This window comes from Lathyrus oleraceus, chromosome 7 (assembly GCF_024323335.1).
Source record: "Lathyrus oleraceus cultivar Zhongwan6 chromosome 7, CAAS_Psat_ZW6_1.0, whole genome shotgun sequence".
Lineage (NCBI taxonomy): Eukaryota > Viridiplantae > Streptophyta > Magnoliopsida > Fabales > Fabaceae > Lathyrus > Lathyrus oleraceus.
This window is the reverse complement of record NC_066585.1, coordinates 36,980,668-37,000,912: the sequence shown is the minus strand read 5'-3', so window position 1 is coordinate 37,000,912 and position 20,245 is coordinate 36,980,668. Positions and strand designations below refer to the sequence as shown.

The following is a 20,245-nucleotide window of genomic DNA, read 5'->3' as shown; positions in this document are numbered from 1 at the left end:
TTTGTAAAAATGACGTCCGAATTTTTGATAAACATTGCATCATGACACATAAGGGCTTTACAGGTACATGCTTAATAAACATTTAAAATTGCTGTAAATTTTAAGTGCTTTGGATCGTCTATTCAGAACAGATACCCTCGGGGCATTTCCTTAAAATCCCCTGCGGATGATCGTGAATACCTTCCCCAGTGAAGTCGCCAACAGACGAATCTGGTGTCTTATCCCTGCAGAGCTGATCAGAGCATTGGATTCCTCAATCCCCAGCAGGTTCTCACCACTGTACTTCCCCAAGCGTTTGTTTCAGGACATACACTCCCCAGCGGAGTTGACAGTGCCAGACTGTATCTTCCCAGCAGAAGTGGCTGCTCCTTAGAGTTCGAGGTCAGATCGATAATCCCAATGCCAGATCCATGGTTTCTTTCCTTGAAGCAGAACCTCGGTACCGTATCAGTGTTTGCTCCCCCTGCTGAGTCATCTCTCGCAAATCGTGGTTGCCAGAATCATTGTAGCTTTCCTCAGCAGCAGGCTTCCAATGTCATTCTTTCCCCAGTCAGAATCTCGGTATTTCGTCATTGCTAGAACACCGTATGGCGGGTCATTTCCCCACAGAATTCTTTGCGCTGTGCATCTCCAACAGCCTTGCCAGAGTCCAGAAGATGGTGATCATTTCCCCAGCGGATCCCCCTGCCTCAACTTGGCATTCTACCCAGCATTTCGCATCCCTGCATGTAGAATCATATTGCATTGCATCCTCCCAAATCGCGTAGCATTTCCATTTTCATGGAGCATTACGCCATTTAAAAATTCAAACATACGCATTGTAAGCATAAAACATTCTCGGTATCCCAAGTGATAAGCTAGAAGTTGTTTCCAGTACTCAGACTGAAGATTGTTCATGACTTACCTTTGTTATCCCCAACAAGTGTCATTGGCCCATGCGCCAACTCTATCATCATTCTCTATTTCTGCCGATACTGACAGGCATGAATGTTCCGGTATCCAGATCGAAGTGGCGTTCAGGCCAGTTTTTCGATATTCAGATCGAAGAAGTTTCCGACGATCAGGTCGACGCAACTTATGGCATTCAGGCCAGTTTTCCCGGTATCCAGACCAAAGTGGCGTTCAGGCCAGTTTTCCGATATTCAGATCGAAGAAGTTTCCGACGATCAGGTCGACGCAACTTATGGCATTCAGGCCAGTTTTCCCGGTATCCATACCGAAGTGGCGTTCAGGCCAGTTTTCCGATATTCAGATCGAAGAAGTTTCCGACGATCAGGTCGACGCAACTTATGGCATTCAGGCCAGTTTTCCCGGTATCCAGACCGAAGTGGCGTTCAGGCCAGTTTTCCCGATGTTCAGATCGAAGTCATTTCCAGTATTCAGATTGATGAGCGGCATTTAGGCCATGGTTATTTTTGTGTTACCATTTATTTTGGTATCCAGGTTAGCATTCTTTTTCGGTATTCGGACTGACTCTCACCGTACCAGACGGATTCTTCTTTCAAGGAATTGTTACTTCACTTCACTTCAGTGCAAATTTTTGGGCTTTTATTGTATTCAATCCCTTGATACCACGAAAGTGCGAAAGCCGCCGCTATCTTCTTTTCGGGTCCCCAGTTGATTGAATAGGGGCAGCTGTAACACCCCAAAATTTGCCCTCCTCATTTCATGCATTCACTTTTTAGGTCATTTAGCATTTCATGCCATATTGCATCACGTCAATCAGAATTAGCTCCAAGAAGCTCGAACATCATCCAGGACACTTTGAGGGTTCTACTTAGACGGTCAATCAACGCAAGGAATAGACTTGAGGTACTACCAACAGGTCTAATTGGGGCCTATTCACCGTGAAAATTGCCAGACTTGAAGAAGCAAGAATCGGCTGGTGAGCCGTCGTGCTCGCTAGGCGAGCAGATGCTTCGCCTAGCGAAGAACACTGTCATGCTCGCTAGGCGAGCAGATCCTTCGCTGGGCGAAGGGCGCGCATTTCAGAAAAATCAGAAAGCTTTGGGCCTTAGTTGACCTCATTCCAAGCCCATTACCCACGAAATCAGTCTATAAATACTGAAGTTTCAGTAGAGGAGTTACACTTGGAGTTACACTGGGAGAACCACGGGAGAAAGATCTTGAGAGAAGGAGACCTAGGGATTACTCTGCAGCAACCTTCAGGCAGCTCTGAGGAGTTCACTCCGATTCACACGCTCTTTTGCCTCCGCCTCACGCAAACCTAACAGATCTTTACAAATCCAGCCGCGTCGTTCGATCGATCTCTCTCATCAGGTATGCCTTTGTTCCTACTACTTTACGCCTCGAATTTGAATATTATGAATGTATGAGGTAACATCAGGTGTTGCCCACGGGTTTATGTTTGTGTACAAATATATGAACAATGCATCGAATGTTTTAATAATTTTGTTTCTGAGATGAATTCCATAGGGTTTGGAGTCCTTAACATCGTGCAGGTATCAACGAAAAATCCAAAACCCGCAGGCCCTCACTAGCCGCTTCGCTAAGCCTTCGCTAGGCGAAGCAGTCGCGAACGTGACAGTATTCGTTTTTTTTTTGTTCTCTTTATTCTAACTTGTCTTGTGTTTCCATGGCATTGTTTTCTCTTGATTTCATCCTGCTGCTCTAACCCTTTGTCGAGTTTTGTGAGGGCTCATATGGCTTTTGCAGAGACACTCGCGTGGTTTCCCACTTTATTTGTGGGATACCCCCTGAAGTTTTATTCTGATTATTCGTGTTGACTGATTTCCTTTGACGGTCCAGCTTGAGAGATTTCAGGGTTTCTTGCTCCTTTAACTGCTATAGCTTCAGATCTTTATCCGTGTGGTAATTTTTTCCCTTTTTCGTACTTTATCGCTTTCTTAGCTTGAAGACCTCGATATGAGGCAATGTTTGAGCCCCTTGGTGGCATTTTACTTTGAGATACATGTTTTGTGTTTTGTGTTCGTATCCCCATATGTAGCGCGGTTCCTTCGTCAAGGACTGCCTGTTTGCCCTCGAGCATCCCAAACCCTAAAACCCATAACACACGTTTACTCCTTCTACTACAGGCGAGTAAGTCTCCAAAGGTCGAGCATCCGGTAGATTGCGTAGTGACGTTGTTCGTCCAAAACCCAATCCATAACCCCGTAGTTAGCCGAACTAAGGTTTGCTCTGATTCTCATTCCAGATGAGATACGTAGGCATAAGACGCGATGTCTTAGCGAGCACAATTACCCCCAACCCATAGGTCAGCCGAGCTACGAAGACTCTGATTCTCATATTCAGATGAGATACGTATGCAGTGGATGCGACATCCGCGCGAGTCATTTCTCTTAACCTTTTTTAGTAAATAAACACATTAGGTAAACCCACACCCTTTAGACGAAAACCACAAAAGTGGATCCCGTAGAGTACTATGGATGCGTAGGGGTGCTAATACCTTCCCTTCGCATAACCGACTCCCGAACCCAAGATTTGGTTGCGAGACCTTGTCTTTTCCTTTCCTTTTTTTCCAGGTTTACTTCGAGCGTTTCCTTTCCCTCCTTTGGGATGAATAACGCACGGTGGCGATTCTTCTGTCTTTTTCTTTCGCCGGTTGTTTTTTCGCGCACTGTATTTTCCTGGTTGCGACGCGTTGAAACTCATTAAATTGATGGCAAAGATTTGTTTAAGGACGATGAAGAAACTAAATAAACACGCTTATATTTTACCTCGGTTATTACTCAAAACCGAGGTAAAATGTGTTTCTTTTAAAATAAAATAAAAACAATAAAATATGTTCCAACCCAAACGTCACATACCTCCAGATTTATGTTAAAAACCGAGGGGAAAAGTCTCTCTCTCTCTCTCTCTCTCTCTCTCTCTCTCTCTCTCTCTCCACTACAACAAACAAGACCTTAGACAGCGCTTTTTTTAGCCTTAGACAGCGCTTTAAAGTGCTGTCTAAACCTCCGCTGCTAAAGGTTTAGACAGCGCTTTTTTTAAATCTTAAAAGCGCTGTCTAAGCCCCCCCCCCCCCCCTTAGACAGCGCTTTGGCCAAAAGCGCTTTATAAGACCCTCTTATTTTAAAATTTTTAGGTATACCTTAGACAGCGCTTTTGAAAAGCGCTGTCTAAGCCCCACCCCCTTAGACAGCGCTTTGGCCAAAAGCGCTTTCTAAGACCCTCCTATTTTAATTTTTTTAGGTATACCTTAGACAGCGCTTTTCAAAAAGCGCTGTCTAAGCCCCCCCCCCCCCCCCCCCCCTTAGACAGCGCTTTTGCCTAAAGCGCTTTCTAATCCCCCCCTTAGACAGCGCTTTTTACAAAAGCGCTGTCTAAGGTATACGAAAATTTTTGAAGCTTTTGTTTTAAACCACATTTTTTCCGGGTTTGTAAACCAGAATTTCTACCTGTTTTCAACCAGATTTTGACAGACAATTATCACATTTTATATATGCCATTTTGGCCTTTTTTCTACCAATTTTTGACGGTATCCGGTCTACTTAAGATTAAACCTAAGTTGACGGTCGCGGGTGCTAAGAATCCGAATGACACGTCCAAACCATTGGGGCGCATCAATTTGTCATACAAAAACCTAATATAAAAACATCATTAACATAAAGTAAACATCATTCACAATCAAAATAACATCTTCATTGTATATATCTTAATGTCAATTATCATTTATAATCAAAATAACATCTTTAAAATGACCATCATCTATTAAAAAAAATTAAAAATTTAATCTCTTCATCTTCAATGGATTGAAAATCTTCATCAATATCATCATTCATAATCTGCAAAATAAAAGTAATATAATTGAAATAATATTATTATTTGAAGACTATAAAATAATTAGAATGTAAAGCATAAAACAATTCAACCTTACATGATTATTATTTGGAGCATATATTGATGATTCTCTCTTTCATGACCAATACTTGTAGCAAAATGTAGAAAGATCTTCAATACTACATAGCCATCACAGGAGCAACATATCTCATATTTCTTACTTAGTTCTTTTGAGCTTTCTAATAGAATAATATACTAGAGTTGAAGTTGAATATGTCTTCCAATACAACAGGCATAACGGTTACCAAATACATACTAAGAACATTCATCCATATAAGAGTAACACATTGCATCAAAAGGAATTTAGCTAGTTGAAAAGCAAATTATCATTCCCTACAGACTAGTGACCAACCATCAAGTAAATAGTGAATTGGATTATAGGATCATATACCTTAAGTTGCTTCCTTATGACATAAGCATTCTCCTCCTCAGCATCATTGTTGTACCGTAATTTCTTTGTGAAGAAATGAAAAGTTGCAGTGTTGCTCTTGGGGACATGCACTGCCATGTACTCAAAATTAAACTCATCCGACTAACACAATAAAAATACACATAATTAGAATAGAATAGTAAACCCAAGAACATGTGATCAATAAATAGAATCTAAAAAATGCACTACCATGTACTTAGTACCAAAGACCTCTTATGGGTATCAACCACGCTGAGGGAAGTGATAGTAGCATGACACTTACACAATAAAACTAGAGCAGTCCCAAATTTATTTATTCCTATAAGACCAAGGGCAAGCATTCAGCCGTTATTGACATTAAAAATCAAAATTTAATTATACACAATATTTGAAACACATTATTTTAAAAACAAATAAGCCATCATGACTCTAACGAACTCCTCATAGTTGATCTGACCATCACCGTCAACATCAACTTCGCGAATCATCTCGTCAACCTCTTCATATTTCAGCTTTTAGCTGAGATTTGTCATAACATGACAGAGCTCAGCTGCAGTGATGAAACCATTTTGATCCTTGTCGAACACACAGATTAGTATCATGTCATAAGAAATACCAAAAGCTTCTCATCTTGGCATTCTATATAATGAAAACCTCTAACCACCCAAATTTAAAACCAATTTAACACTCATTTTATGTTTCATCCCCTGCATTCAAAACGAAAATATCATGGAAAGAATAGGGAAAGTAGTACCAATTAGCAAGGTAGAGCAAAATTTAAAATAGAAGAAGAAAAATTTATTAAATAAGAAACTAGAGTAGAAATAACCATTTTTTGTTAGGAATAACATTACCGAATGGAAAAAAATAACTTACTAGTAATGAAAGGTTCAAAAATTCTTTGAGGTTTGAGAAATTTTGAACAAACAAAGTCTTTAATAGTTAGGGTTTAAGACCTGCGAAAAAGAAAGGGTTAGATTCATACAGAGAGAACAAATAAAGTTGAAGGAGAGTTTTTACAAGTTGAAGGAAGCTCGTCCGGGGAAGGAGAGCTCGTAATAGAAGGAAGCATGTTTATGAAGCGAGCTATACACAGATTTCAGTAAAGATTAAGAAAGCATTTAGCATGCTTACCATAAAACTTCAGCACCACTTTTAAAATAAGTGTTGCAAGTTCCCCAACTAAACCGAACCAATGTTGGAAAACCGAAGATAGAATGTTTGTGATTTTCTAGCCAAGACTTGGTTGCGGGATCTACATTAACAAAGAAACAAAACCATATTTATTATAATTACAATGTAAATCAATATAATACTCAATATCATATGCGATGTACTCATGACACTCTCACCTGCAGGATATCCAGAACCAAAGTTCCTGTGTATATTATCAGCAGTCTCATCGAGCACCCAATCTCTTACAGCTCGGTCCCTCGTAACCTGAAAGGTTGGATTAAAGATTTTAAGTAAACAATAAAACATTATAGTATACTGATGTAGTTTTAGAAGAGAGTTAAATACCTTTGCAGCTATACTTGCACCACTGACAACAGGATAAAGACTATCAGCTTTCTTAGCAACCACAAATTTGATAGATGGGAAATTTTTAGACATTTTTGCCTCATATTTCCCTGGATCTCCGACCGTATCAATATAAACCTGAAAAGCACAAATCATACATTACATTACATCTCTAATAATTCAATTATCTGCTTAACATTACTACCCAAGTACTTTAACAATAAAAGTTACAAAAGCCTCAATTTTCTCTTTCAGTAGCCGATTTTACCTCGGTTAAAAGCATATGCCAAATTATTAAAACACTTGGGCCTTATTTACTGCATTAACTAAATAAGTTCCTAAAATTCACCAAAGAAAAATAAATATGGGGATGTGAAATTACAATACAGGTTCAAGCAGGGCATTCAGAACAGTTTCTTTTGTGGGCAATGCAGGTATTGCACCTCTCTCAGTCACAGTCAATGCACCACAAGCATTGGCAAACTTGAGAGAATCTCTCAGTTGTTCCTCTTTCTGCAATTTTAAACCACATGATGTTTAGAAAGTTATGTACAAAGAAGAAAAAAATAATGTATATTGAATAAAAATAACCAGGAAGATATCATAGAAATAGTAAGCTAAAATTTTAAGACAGTAAAATGCAATGAAAACTTTTTAAATTGAACACTTCTTTGAGACAGAAAAACAATGCTCACGTGAAGTAATGAAAGATCTGTAGCTAATTGTGATAATATTCCGGCCACAAACGCGTCACCAGCTCCGGTTGTGTCAACTGCATCCACCTTCATTCCCTTCACTCTACCACTAAACTCCTGCAAAGAAATAGATAGGACAGATGTTATTAACGGTGGATATGGGCAAGCTTAAAATCCTTCATAGCAATATGGCAGATGGAAAAGGTTTAAAATCATGGTTGTCGTCTTGTCGATAATACACTATAACTAGAAGCATAAGTGTTATTAGAATTTCAAACTAATAATTTTCACTGCATGATTTTTTTTGTTAGTAATTAATTTCTTAAACATAGATGTCAAACAATGCAGATTGATTAATAACAAAGATAATTAATTACTTTTGCTTAATTGAGGCCGGAAGGAGTAGGGTTTTGGAAGGCATACCTTGGTGTAATATATGCAGCCTTCTGAACCTTCAGTAACAAGCAGTAGCTTGAGGTTTGGATGGAAAAGTTTTCGTACAACGGCGTCATCGTATGGATTTTCACCATTTGTAAGAAATGAAATCTCTTCTTCACTTATCTGAAAATACAATTATCAGATTGGTTTTGTTAGAGAAGGTATTGACATAACCCTGTAATTCGTATTCTAAACAATGGAACGGAACAAGAAAATGGAAACTAAAGAATAAAAGAACCTTGATGATATCTGCAGTCTCCCATATACTCAGAATCCCTTCTCTAGCACTATCTGCAGAAGGCCATAAAGGAAGCCGCAGGTTAGGGTCATAAGACAGAAATACGCCGGCATCTTTTGCTGCCTTTGCAGCAGCTATATGTGCCGATTTGCATGGTTCTGTTATAAGACTGATCGACCCGTAATGAAAGATCTTGGCCTGCCAGAAATAAATAACAGAAGAATTTTACAACAATAATATATGAATTAGGTAGAGTTAAAGTGGAAAACGTTGGAAGAACATAGACTCGACCAATGTTTTGAAGTTTTAATTTTCACCTTTCTGATTAAGTCCAAGTCTAGTTCATCTTCTTGGAGCAGCATATCAGCACTGGGATTACGATAAAACATGAACTCTCGCTCTCCGTCACTCCTTAGTGTAACAAATGCTAAGGCAGTACGTGCACCAGGGTCAAAACGCATCCCTTGGTTGTTTACATTACTTTCCTTGAGTATATCAGCAAGCATATATCCAAATTCATCCTCACCAACCTATTTATGTTGAAAATGAGTTTGGAAGAGAACTTTAAGATTTCTGATTCATGAAACTAAAATACAGTAATGCCAAACAACAAAAATTACTTACTTAGGGGCACCGTCGAAGATTGGTTGTAACCAAAACCAAATATTTACTTACGATTAAATAACACAAAATATCATTGGTGCCAATTTAATTGATTATAAAATAATCAGAAAAAAAAGAGAATGAAGTTGATTGAGAAAGTACCGGCGAAACTCAAAGTAGCTAGGGTTTTCTTGTAGGAGAGAGGACAGTATAAACAGCCATAGACCATAGGACCAAGAACGGGACCTCTTCCGGCTTCGTCGATTCCCATTATGCAAGGCTCCGATGCCCATTCTGGAACCATAGCTTCGGATCCCATTTTCGCACATATAATGGGGTTTAGGGGAAGAATCTTTCACACAGGATAAACAAGCTCTGATTGAGGGTTGGAAGAAGGGGGAGTGGATTTGGGAGAAAGAGAAGCAAGCTCTGATTGAGGGTTTGGGAGAAGAATGTAGGATTTTTAGGATTTGGGAGGGAATAACTTTTTTTTCGTGACATGGAGGGAATAAAGACTTTAGACAGCGCTTTTGGTTTAATTTTTTTTTAATTTAAAGACTTTAGACAGCGCTTTATCAAAAGCGCTGACTAAGGTCTATATTTAAAAGCGCTTTCTAAAAGCGCTGTCTAAGGGGGGGTCTTAGACAGCGCTTTTAGAAAGCGCTGTCTAAGACCCCCCCTTAGACAGCGCTTTCATTATTTTTTTGGAACATTTTCCGTGTTTTATTTTAATTTTAACCTTAGACAGCGCTTTCTTTTAAAAGCGCTGTCTAAGATGCGCTGTTAAAAGTCATTTTGGCGTAGTGCTCTCTCTCTCTCTCTCTCTCTCTCTCTCTCTCTCTCTCTCTCTCTCTCTCTCTCTCTTCTCTCTCTCTCTCCTCTCTCTCTCTCTCTCTCTCTCTCTCTCTCTCTCTCTCTCTCTCTCTATATAATATTATATATATATATATATATATATATTATATATATATTATATATTATATAATATATTATTATATATATATATATTATATATATATATATATATATATATATATATATATAATATATATATATATATATATATATATATATATATATTGTTTACACATAATATTAAAATAAATTGTTTAAATAAATCAAGAGTTTGGCAATGGATTTTTGTAGAACAACTTATCATTTCAAATTTCTGATAAGTTATTTATTCCAAATAAGAAGAAAAAAAATGTACTTGCAATCCATCTCAGGGATATTTTATTATCTTGAGCAAATGTTTTCACGACAAATGCTTTCACATGAAAGAGAACATGAAAGAGAACGTGAAAGAGAAATGAATGATTTGTTTTTATGAATAAATTTTTCAATATTGTCAACCGAGAAAAGCAATAAATTTCTCGATGTTTTCTTAGATTGACAACATAAGAAGGTTATTACAAAAATTTAACAAAAACAACAGTATCATTATGTGAGATAGATTGCAAGGGCAGAACAAATGTTTTGTTCAATATTAAAGATACTTTTTATCCTGCAATCCATCCCATAGAATGATGCATAAGACTTTGGAGCAGCTACATATAAGTTAGGTTTAGGATAAAATCTGATTAACGAGTGTTTTTATAATAAAATATGATAATTTAATTCTTCTATTATTACATATAACCGAAGGAATAAGTCATTAATTTAAAAATTAAAAATAAAACAAAAAGAAAAACCCACTTTTTAAGAAATAAAAACATAAATTGTTGATGTTTGGATTCGAAGCATCTCCTGAAGTATTTTTCCCTCGATTTTATTTAAAAAACAAGAAAATATATGATATTTATTAAAAAATAATATAAAACATGACACTTCTTGACCTTTTACTTCAATTTTAGATAGAATGAGATGAAAGTTTTATCATAAAATATATTATCTATAGTAGTATTTGAACTTAACAATAAACTACCAAGTGTCGGACAATTGCAAAAGATAAATCCGATCATTCTTATTCAACATGAAGTGTGTAAGATATATAATGCATACTCAAATATCTCCTAATAGAATGTTTGTGGTCTTGCCTTGCTACTAACTCAGTCTCAAGTTCCAAATCTTACATGCTTTCAAACTACATTTTAATTTTGAAGATTAGATGCAAATATGGTCCCGAAGAATTGGGAATCTTAATTTTTGAAAATATAATTAGAAAACATGTTTTATTTTTATTTTTTTTAACATTTTTTTGAAATAGATTTTAAAAATAAATAAATAAAAGTTCAAATGACTCCTAGGACATTACTCTTATAATCTAACATTATACTAATTCATAGGCAAAATTAAACTTAAAGACTCACGCTTGAATTCAATAATATTCCCCACAAATATAAATTCTCACATCATATAAAAGGATCCAACATAGGATCTAGCTCTCTCTCCCAAACAAACAAAATTGAGACTCAAATACTACTTATTGAGTGGTTCGAAAAATACGGAAGCACTAACGTGTCCAATACTTTAGTACCAAAAGAGACGCAAGATCTCCATTCAAAACTTTAAAACATTAGAAATATAATTCAATCGTATGAACTAAATTATTTCATTAGAACTAAAAACTCAATTGTCTTCCAAAGGTTTATGCATAGAATTAAAAGAAACTATTAAATTTCAAAAAATTTATGTCCCCTAAATCTACTGGATAACAATATTTATCCCTCAAATAAAAGATATCCGGTGGCATTCTTTTCATTAAAAAAACAACATAGAAACAGCACAACTACACCAAACAAAATTAAATTTTTAAATAAAAAAGTAAAATCGAAAACTTGGAGTTTAAAGATAAAGCATGGTCAATATAAAGAAATATTACAAAGTTATCCAATCATAATATTTGATATTATCAAATTATAACGGTATTTAAAAATAAAAATAAGATGTCAAGAGGTACATGTCACTCATTGGTTCACCGGGTGTGTAAGTATTTCTGGATTCACTTTCTCAAGATTGAATAGCTAAAGCTAAAAGTTTTGGGAATTTAGGAGTAAGAATACTTGAAAATGATATATACCAAAGTGAAGAGATTGAGATTATCAATAAAAGAAGAAGGCTCTAGTTTTTTCGATCACGGATAGATAATAGACAAACAAGCCACTTCAAATGTTTTGAGTTTCAGTTAGGAATTTCATCAAACATGTTACGTGCATCACTTTATACAATAACGCGAAGAAGAAAACTAACATACCAAACTAACAACTAATTCCAACTAACTTGTAACTACCATAAACAATATTCAATTCCTATATACTTCTGTTTTTCTATATGGACACAGAAATTGCTTTCTCAAGATTCCTAAAAGCTTTCTCATATTTTAAAAATCCCATAAACCAAAATTCAGAATCCTCTTGAGTTACAATTTCTATATACTTTTGTTCCTCTTGATCCACATTCTGTCCTTCATTAACTTCTTTTATCTTCCCAACCGGAATCAAAACCTGCATAACAAAACAAACCTAATCGAATCCCTTAACTACATGATTATTCGACACGGGACTCTTAACGATTACATACCTTATACGGTACTTTCCGCCACTCTCCTGTTGCTGCAGAAGAGAAAGTAATTGGTCTTTCACTGCAAAATGCAACTTTTTCTGTAGAGATATAGAGAATTCCGGCAATAGGACCAGCTGTGGTGTGTAAATAGCATTGTGAAGCTTTCAAAACTTTCTCTCCTTCTTGCATTCCAAAAATGTTTTTGAAAATGTTCCTTCTTCCACCTTCTTGTATTATCTTCGCACCCAAACTCAATTTACCCTTCAGAGTTTCCGATAGTTTATGGCCGAGTTTTACTGCAATCCAATATATATATTTATTTCCGACAGATTCATTGAATAACTAATATATCATAACGTTTATGATAGTTTATACCAAATTTTACTGCAATCCAATATACATATTTACTACTGTTATAATATATATATATATATATATATATTATATATATATATATATATATATATATATATATATATATATAATATATATATATATTAATTATTATAAATAAATATTTTATTTATCAGATTCATTGAATAACTAATATATTATGACGTACTATGTTCATGAACTCTAAATGCGAAATTTCCATTTTTTCTGTTTGTTGCTTTTTTGTGCTCCATGTTTGGAGTTGTGGATTCTTTAGCTGAAGTGACAAGAATCATATTAGTATATAGCTTGATATAGATGTTGAAAAGAAGAAATTTGAATTTGAACTTTGAAGATTATCGATGAGAAATTAATAAATTACCTGCAGAAGAATTCACCAGTAGATGGAAATTTCTTGATTTGGTTCTTGAAAACTATGAAGATTTATTTGTTTTGTTTTTGTTAATAGCTGTCCAATGAAAGCTTACAATGAAAATACCAAGATAGAGATGGATTTTCCAAGTTTGATTTATTCCAGGCAAACGCGCTTTTTTGTTTTGGAAATTTCCATATATAAGAAGACAAATTTAATTTAATTAGTTTATTCAATAGATATATGATTTTTATACAGTTCAATTAAACAGCTTTTGTGGTTGTTTTTAAACAATTAACGCATTATAAACAAGTGATTAACTGTGAGGGTTATGGAAAAGGAAATTAGGACAGCTAAAAGATATGGTTAAACTTGTGATTGGTGAAATTACATTAGTGAAGTTAAATTTACTAATTATCTATTTTTAGGACAAAAGATAACTAAGATATAACTGAAATCTTGAAAGAAAATCGTTACGGTAGCAAAATTAAACATGCATCTTTGTAGAGTATAAATCAACTTCTTAATGTATTGGTAGAAAAAATATATTGTTATATTTGTATAAGATTCATTGAGTGAATTAAAGTATTTAAAAAAGTTTATTTTATAGTAATTTTTAAAACAATTAACCTTTTCGTAAAAAAGAATTAGTTAATTTTTTTACTAAAATATATTTATTTAATAGTAAAATAGATTAATATAATAATAAAAAAGAAAAGACTACATAAAACAATACAAATAAAAAGACATGTTTAGAACCAACAAAATTGATACAAAAGTATAGGAAAACAAAATAAGCACGGGCAATACCCGACTATGAGAAAAAGTAGTACAACTCAACAAACAAAATCAACTCAACAACGAAATAAAAATAAGAACTTAAGAGAGAAAAAGTTAACTGCCTTCTGAACAACTGAAGCAACTCATTTCCAAAAGATAAGAGTTGAAAGAAGGCAAAACGTGACCACCTACAAGAAACAGAGAGGAGCAATTGGTCACCTAGCTCGCCCCTAATCTCGAATACACCTGAGTGGATCTTACTCTCACGAAAGAGGGAAGAAATCGAAGCATGGATATAGACTCACTTCCACGCCAAGCTAATAATCAAGTGCGTCCAATGGTTAATTGAGAACTTTTTCTAACATAAAATAACTTTATTCCACATTTTTCAGATAACCCAAACCACATAATCTCATATCAAAATCATACCTTAGCGAGATTACTTACTATGGCCAAACTCCTGAAAAACCTCGAGCACCCATAAAATAAAATAGGGAAGAAGAAGCGGCCTCCCTGCGCACCTAAGCACTTTATACCAAATCAAGGATGCTACCACACACTTGAGAAACAAATGATTTGCATACTCTAATAATTCTGAAGAAAAAAAAACACACATCCTCCCCATATCCTATTGGACCCAATTCCCCACCTAGCCAAACTTTGCATAGTCAACAATATATCTTGAAGGAATTTCCAAGAGAAAACCACCACTTTGGAAAAAGCCCAAGTTTCCCAAACCCTAGCCAACACTTATTGCACCCGGCCCAGCCTACTATCCACCCCCGCCACCAGAGCGTAAAACTTCAAGTAAGAAGACTTCATATAGAAACCTCTTGAAAGATCGGGGAGGCAAACCCAAACATACATCTACCCCTGCTTAACCTCCCCTACAATGAGACAAAGACTGCAAAAACCGACTAAATAAGTCATCTCTGTATAAGTAACACCAATGATTTTCAGGAGTGTAAGTCTATACCTGTTTGTTTTGTATGTTGATTCAATTATTAGCAGTGAGAGAAAAGTGTTGAAAAACTTGAAGAAATCGGAATGACTCCAAAATATATCTTGAACAATTACTTTATCCTCACAAACTCTGTACCTCGAAACATAGTTGTCATCTTCCAAAAGTTTCAAGAGTTGTTGCATCTCAAATATTGGCACTTTTGTCGCCTTGTTGTCTCGAGCAAGCAAATTGTATATTTGCATGATATTTGAAACATTTAGAGGTCTTCTCCATTTCAAAGATATGAGTGTGTTTTTCGACGCCACCATGTTTAATGTCATGTCTGAAACAAGTTCCCTCTCCTCCGGAACAAGGGGACATACAATAGGATGATCGACTCGCTTGTCAGTCAAGACATGATTACGCATACCGGAAATCACATTAAATTTACATGTCTCATCCTCCATACAATATCCGCGCAATTTAAAAGTACACTCACATTTCCTCGATCCAATGTCATCTCGTTTAAATTTTCTAATCATTGGTTGGTATGTGCCACTTCTTTTTCATATCATTGTTAGAAATGCTTATCTTCTATTCAAACCATTGTCGGACCTTCCGATGGCAACGCCAAACCACAATTGTTTTGCATCCATATGAACTTATTATAGCATATGTTCACGAACGATAAACACTTCTTTATTTGTAAATTATGCACGGACATCTACCTCGATAACAACTGATCGAGCACCCGATTTAACATCATTATTCGTTTCATCTGGTTTAACATCATCATTCACTTCATTTGATTTAATATCATGCTTCACTTCAATAGGTTTAACATTCACACTCACAATAGCTTTGGGAAACATATCATGGTGCACAATATCTAATACCATAAATAATAGGAAAATAATATTAAAAATCAAACTAAAAGGACAATCCAAAGATGCACATCCAGACCACGCCAAACATTGTCTGGTTATGCATATCTAGATTCAACGTCCACTTTTTCAGTTCATTAACAAGATTAATGCAAGGAATGAAAGATAAAGTGAATGAACTTTACCTGCAATTTCAGCTTGTTTTCTCCCTTTGATGTGTTAAAATCAAAGAATGATGTTTTGGTGTTGAAAAGTTTATTAAGAATGAGAGAAACTTTTTTAAGAGTTTTGAAAATGAAGTGTTGTTTGAGTATGAAGAAGAAGATCATGCAAGGTGGTGTTATATCCAATTTCCCCGCTGATATGGTTGGCAATGAACCGAACCAACTTGAAAATAGTTCGGAACTCAGTTCGACAATTAAATCTTTCAACTAGATTCATGAATCAAATGAGCTGAATATGAGCGAAAATTAAATTCGTTAACTAAATGAGTTGAACATTAACTATACATAATTTGACTCGTTAGATTCTTGATTCAACTCGATCATATATGAGATGTATTATATTGTCTTTAAGAGTAGGTTTAAAGATTTACTTTAAATCTTAAACCCTATATTGTTTTTATTTAATAATTTTAATTGATAATTCATATTCTCAAATGAGCAAAATACTTCTAAAAATATATACATTATATTTTTAAGAAAATAATTTTAAAAAATCATAACTTTTAATTTATTTCTATATTTTCTATTTAAACATATTAATTTAAAATGTGAAATATATAAATAAAATATTTTTTAAAAATAGCTTTTAAGTGGGTGAACCAAAGGAGTTAAACCTAACGAGATGAATCTAATGAGTTGAACTGAGTTGTTCGTGAACGTATAATGAGTTGAGTTTGAGCTTAAAAAATATTTTTGTCGAATTCGAACCGAAATTTGAGTTGAACCAAATTTTAACGAATCGAGTCGAACTGAGGCTAGTTCGACTCGACTCGATTCATTTTCAGCCCTATCCCCTGGACATTTTCGGATATATTTCTTCAAAAATATCGTTGAGTCTTTAATTTAGACATCTCAATAAATAAAAATACAATAATTAAATTAAATATAAGAATATTTTAGAGATAGATATTTGAATACATTTTAAATATTATACGAATATATATCAATCATATTTTTTTTAAAATAAGGAAAACACAATATATATATATATATATATATATATATATATATATAATATATATATATATATATATATATATATATATATATATATATATATATATATATATATATATATATATATATATTATATATATATATATATATATATATATATATATAATATATATATATATATATATATATATATATATATATATATATATATATATGATGGGGAAAGAGTATTCTTCAAAATATAAATAAAAACATAACACTTACTCAGTAGTACAGTGGCAGGGCCTATATCTAAAATATATTGCAATTTGTTTTAGGTACAAACTATGTTACAAATTTTATTTGCCCAAGTTATACAAGTTGTGTAAAGTAAACGTGTTTTCTACTTTAAAAGAAAAACGTGTTTTCTTGAGTCGGTGGAGGCTACTTTTTGGTCAAAAAAAGTTGGCCAGTACTTTGACTTAGATGTGTCCTATCCTATATATATATATATATATATATATATATATATATATATATATATATATATATAGTTTGAATATTTTTTGAAATATTTTATTTAATTATTGTATTTTTCAATAATATTATATGGTGATATCTTTTATTTTATATTATATTTCAATCATATTATTTTGGTCATATTTTTTATTTCGTATTTTAATCCAAATAGTTATTAATATATTTAAAAGATTTTTTTATTTTTTATTTTGACAAAAAAAAAATTATTAAAATGTACGAAATATCAAAAAAAAGTTGGTCTTCCGTCTTCTCTTCAAAGATATCATTCACATGAATGAGAAAAGAGGTGGTCTTCCGCCTTCCCTTCGAAGATGCTACGAAGAAGAAGTAAAGTCATTAATATGATTAAAAATAACGACAAAAATTGGATTGAAGATGAAGATACCATTAGATATTTATTCCAAGATCATTTTAGAAACCTCTTCACTACAAATATCAACACTACTGACTAGTTTCAGACAGATCAACACTTCCCTGCTTTTGGTATATGTGTCAGCAGAACTTTACAATCTGAGGTCCAAGACTCTGAGATCAAGCAAGCTCTATTTGATATGGCGGCCTGAAAGTCTCCTGGTCTGGATGGTTTTCTTGCGGGTTTCTATCAAAATACTTGGAACCACATTGGTGAGAATATTTGCTCTTTTATTCATCATCTATGGAACAAGGATATTTCCCTGAAAGACATTAATTACACAAACATTTGTTTGATTCCTAAACTTGATAATCCCCAACTGGTTACTCAATTTAGACATATTCCGCTATTTAATACTATCTATAAAGTGTTTATCAAGGTCATTGTCAACAGACTTAAGCGACACATGGATAACATAATATCCCCCAATCAAGTTGGCTTCATCCCCAATAGAAGCTCCCATGATAATATTGTCATTGCATGGGAAATTCTCCATAGTATGCACAAATCAAAGTAGAAAGTAGGCTTCTTTGCCATCAAAATTGACCTTGCCAAGGAATATGACAACATGAGTTGGCACTTCATTAGCAATGTTCGTACTAAAGACGGGATCCCTTCCAATCTGAAAGAGCTTATTATGCTTGTTGTAAAAGTTATTAGTTGATCTATTAACTAACTTTCAAATTCGACAACAATATCTACATATAAGACCATTTTTTTCTTTTTTGTAATATTTTTAACAAAGTTTTAAATACATTAATTACTTATTTGCGAACATACTCTCAATTATCTTGCATTTTTTCAATGATATATATAATAAATATTATAATGTAAATCTTAACTAACTCTTTATCTTGAATAAAAAATTCTACTGGTACAATTGTAAAGACTCTACATGAGACAATACGGAGTTCATTAAGGGCAACCAAATACCACATATCTCCCAAAGTAAAACCCCTAGCCAAATTTCACACTCAAAAAGTTTTATAGTCAAAATATCATTGTATATTTTAAAATAAGTTAATGAAATACATAATAAAAATATCTAGAAAGCATCCTTGTATATTTTGGATCAATTCACATGGAAGACTGAAGGCTGAGTCATCCCTAAGTGTCGAAGAGGGCTCGCCCGCTTTGTCCTCCTTAGAGATTGTAGTCGCACCGTCCTTTATGGATGTGGAAGAATTATTGTCCTCCTTTTGGTTTTAGAGGTGCGACACTCGTTGGGGGCATTACCTTCAGCGTACCTTTTGCTCCCTTTCGTAGTAAGGTCGCATGGGCTCCTCTTAAGATTGTATGTCCCTTGTTCCTGAAGCTCGGCCTTCTTTTTGACCAAACGTTCCTTCCTTTCAGTTAGAGGGATGGATGGAATTTTCTCTGCAAAAAAGTTATAAGAGAAATAAGTATCCTGACGAGTAAATAATCCTAAAATAAGGATCACTATGATCTTAAACTTACTTAAATATTTGTCTATCTCGGTATCATTCCCCCGATCTATTATAATCATGGTACGGGAGTCATAACCTTGAATTCATCCAAGAGTTTAACCACCTCCCTCTCAATAGGTGTGAGTTAGTCAAATTTAAAGCTAGTGAACACCATTGAATTTTTTGTCCAAGTCAAAGGGAAGCAATGAGTGCCATCCGCCCCGGTTGTGACCATGGAAGCACCATATCTCCCACTAACTTTCACGAGCCTATCTTTCCAACTTTTATAATTATTAGAGTGAGGCTTGAACAATATTCCTTCGGATAAATCACTTAAAGTCACCCAACCACCTTTTATATCAGTCTCGGTACCGTAAAAGGAGAAGAACATCCATAAGATAGAGCTAACATCCAGCCGTCAGCAAATGATTTCAAAAACCCTAATAAATATCCTACCATTGGCAGAAATCTGGGAGGGAGCAATGTTGGCAGTCAATAGAACTTCCGCTTACCTAGTAGCATAAGTTTTGTGAGATTATTTATATAGGAAAACTTATTAAAACAACTTATGAAATTATTAATAAGGTGTGTTTTTAGCTTACTTTCATTTTTTTATATTTTTTATTTTAACAGTACTATATGCAATATAATAATAATAATAATAATAATAGTAATAATAATAATAATAATAATAATAATAATAATAATAATTATAATAATAATAATAATAATAATAATATGACAGTAAATAGGCTTAAAAGGCTTTTTTTATGGCCTGCCTAGCCTTTTTAACTAAATAAACTTATAAAAAAGCATATGCCTTTTTTATTTTAAAAAAAAGTATGGTCTGGCCTGAGCCTGTGTAGGCTAGGAATTAGGCCCATGTTAGTTTATCTGGTCTATTCTCACCCCTAACTGGTATACAAAGTCACAAAATCTTCAATATGTGAGTATTTAATGTCTGTAGCTACCATCAGTTGTTGGGATTTTCCTAGTAAAGAACGGGAAGAAATAGAGTCACTATCATAACTATTAGTGCTCTCATAACCTCCAAATACGCCTAAATCTAAAAGCATGTGGTAATGGAATAGTTTTCCCATTAGTCATTCCTTCGGTAGTACAAGTACA

The 20,245-nt window shown here is 34.2% G+C and overlaps 3 protein-coding genes across 4 annotated transcripts; all 3 read right to left on the bottom strand.

Annotated features, from left to right (window-relative positions):
• Positions 1–5,362: 5,362 nt before the first annotated feature.
• Positions 5,363–7,014, bottom strand: LOC127107328 (ribonuclease H2 subunit A). 2 transcript variants are annotated; one of them, XR_007795683.1, is made up of 4 exons: positions 6,752–7,014; positions 6,583–6,670; positions 6,107–6,485; positions 5,363–5,937 (listed from the first exon to the last, which is right to left on the bottom strand). XR_007795683.1 is itself a non-coding variant. In XM_051044621.1 (3 exons), the coding sequence occupies exons 1-3, from the start codon at positions 6,905–6,907 to the stop codon at positions 6,361–6,363; spliced, it is 369 nt and encodes a 122-aa protein (XP_050900578.1). In that variant the 5' UTR covers positions 6,908–7,014; the 3' UTR covers positions 5,363–6,360. The 2 variants fall into 2 exon arrangements, 1 of the variants encoding a protein (XP_050900578.1); XM_051044621.1 differs by having other exon boundaries at positions 5,363–6,485.
• An 18-nt stretch (positions 7,015–7,032) lies between these two features.
• Positions 7,033–8,646, bottom strand: LOC127107329 (probable fructokinase-6, chloroplastic). The gene is made up of 5 exons (XM_051044622.1): positions 8,440–8,646; positions 8,123–8,320; positions 7,870–8,007; positions 7,447–7,563; positions 7,033–7,264 (listed from the first exon to the last, which is right to left on the bottom strand). Exons 1-5 carry the CDS (start codon positions 8,626–8,628, stop codon positions 7,130–7,132), a joined length of 777 nt encoding a protein of 258 aa, XP_050900579.1. The 5' UTR covers positions 8,629–8,646; the 3' UTR covers positions 7,033–7,129.
• Positions 8,647–11,770: 3,124 nt separating this feature from the next.
• Positions 11,771–19,197, bottom strand: LOC127101881 (putative GEM-like protein 8). The gene is made up of 7 exons (XM_051039314.1): positions 19,149–19,197; positions 18,927–19,067; positions 15,423–15,583; positions 12,981–13,032; positions 12,789–12,875; positions 12,245–12,522; positions 11,771–12,168 (listed from the first exon to the last, which is right to left on the bottom strand). Exons 1-7 carry the CDS (start codon positions 19,195–19,197, stop codon positions 11,992–11,994), a joined length of 945 nt encoding a protein of 314 aa, XP_050895271.1. The 3' UTR covers positions 11,771–11,991.
• Positions 19,198–20,245: the final 1,048 nt, after the last annotated feature.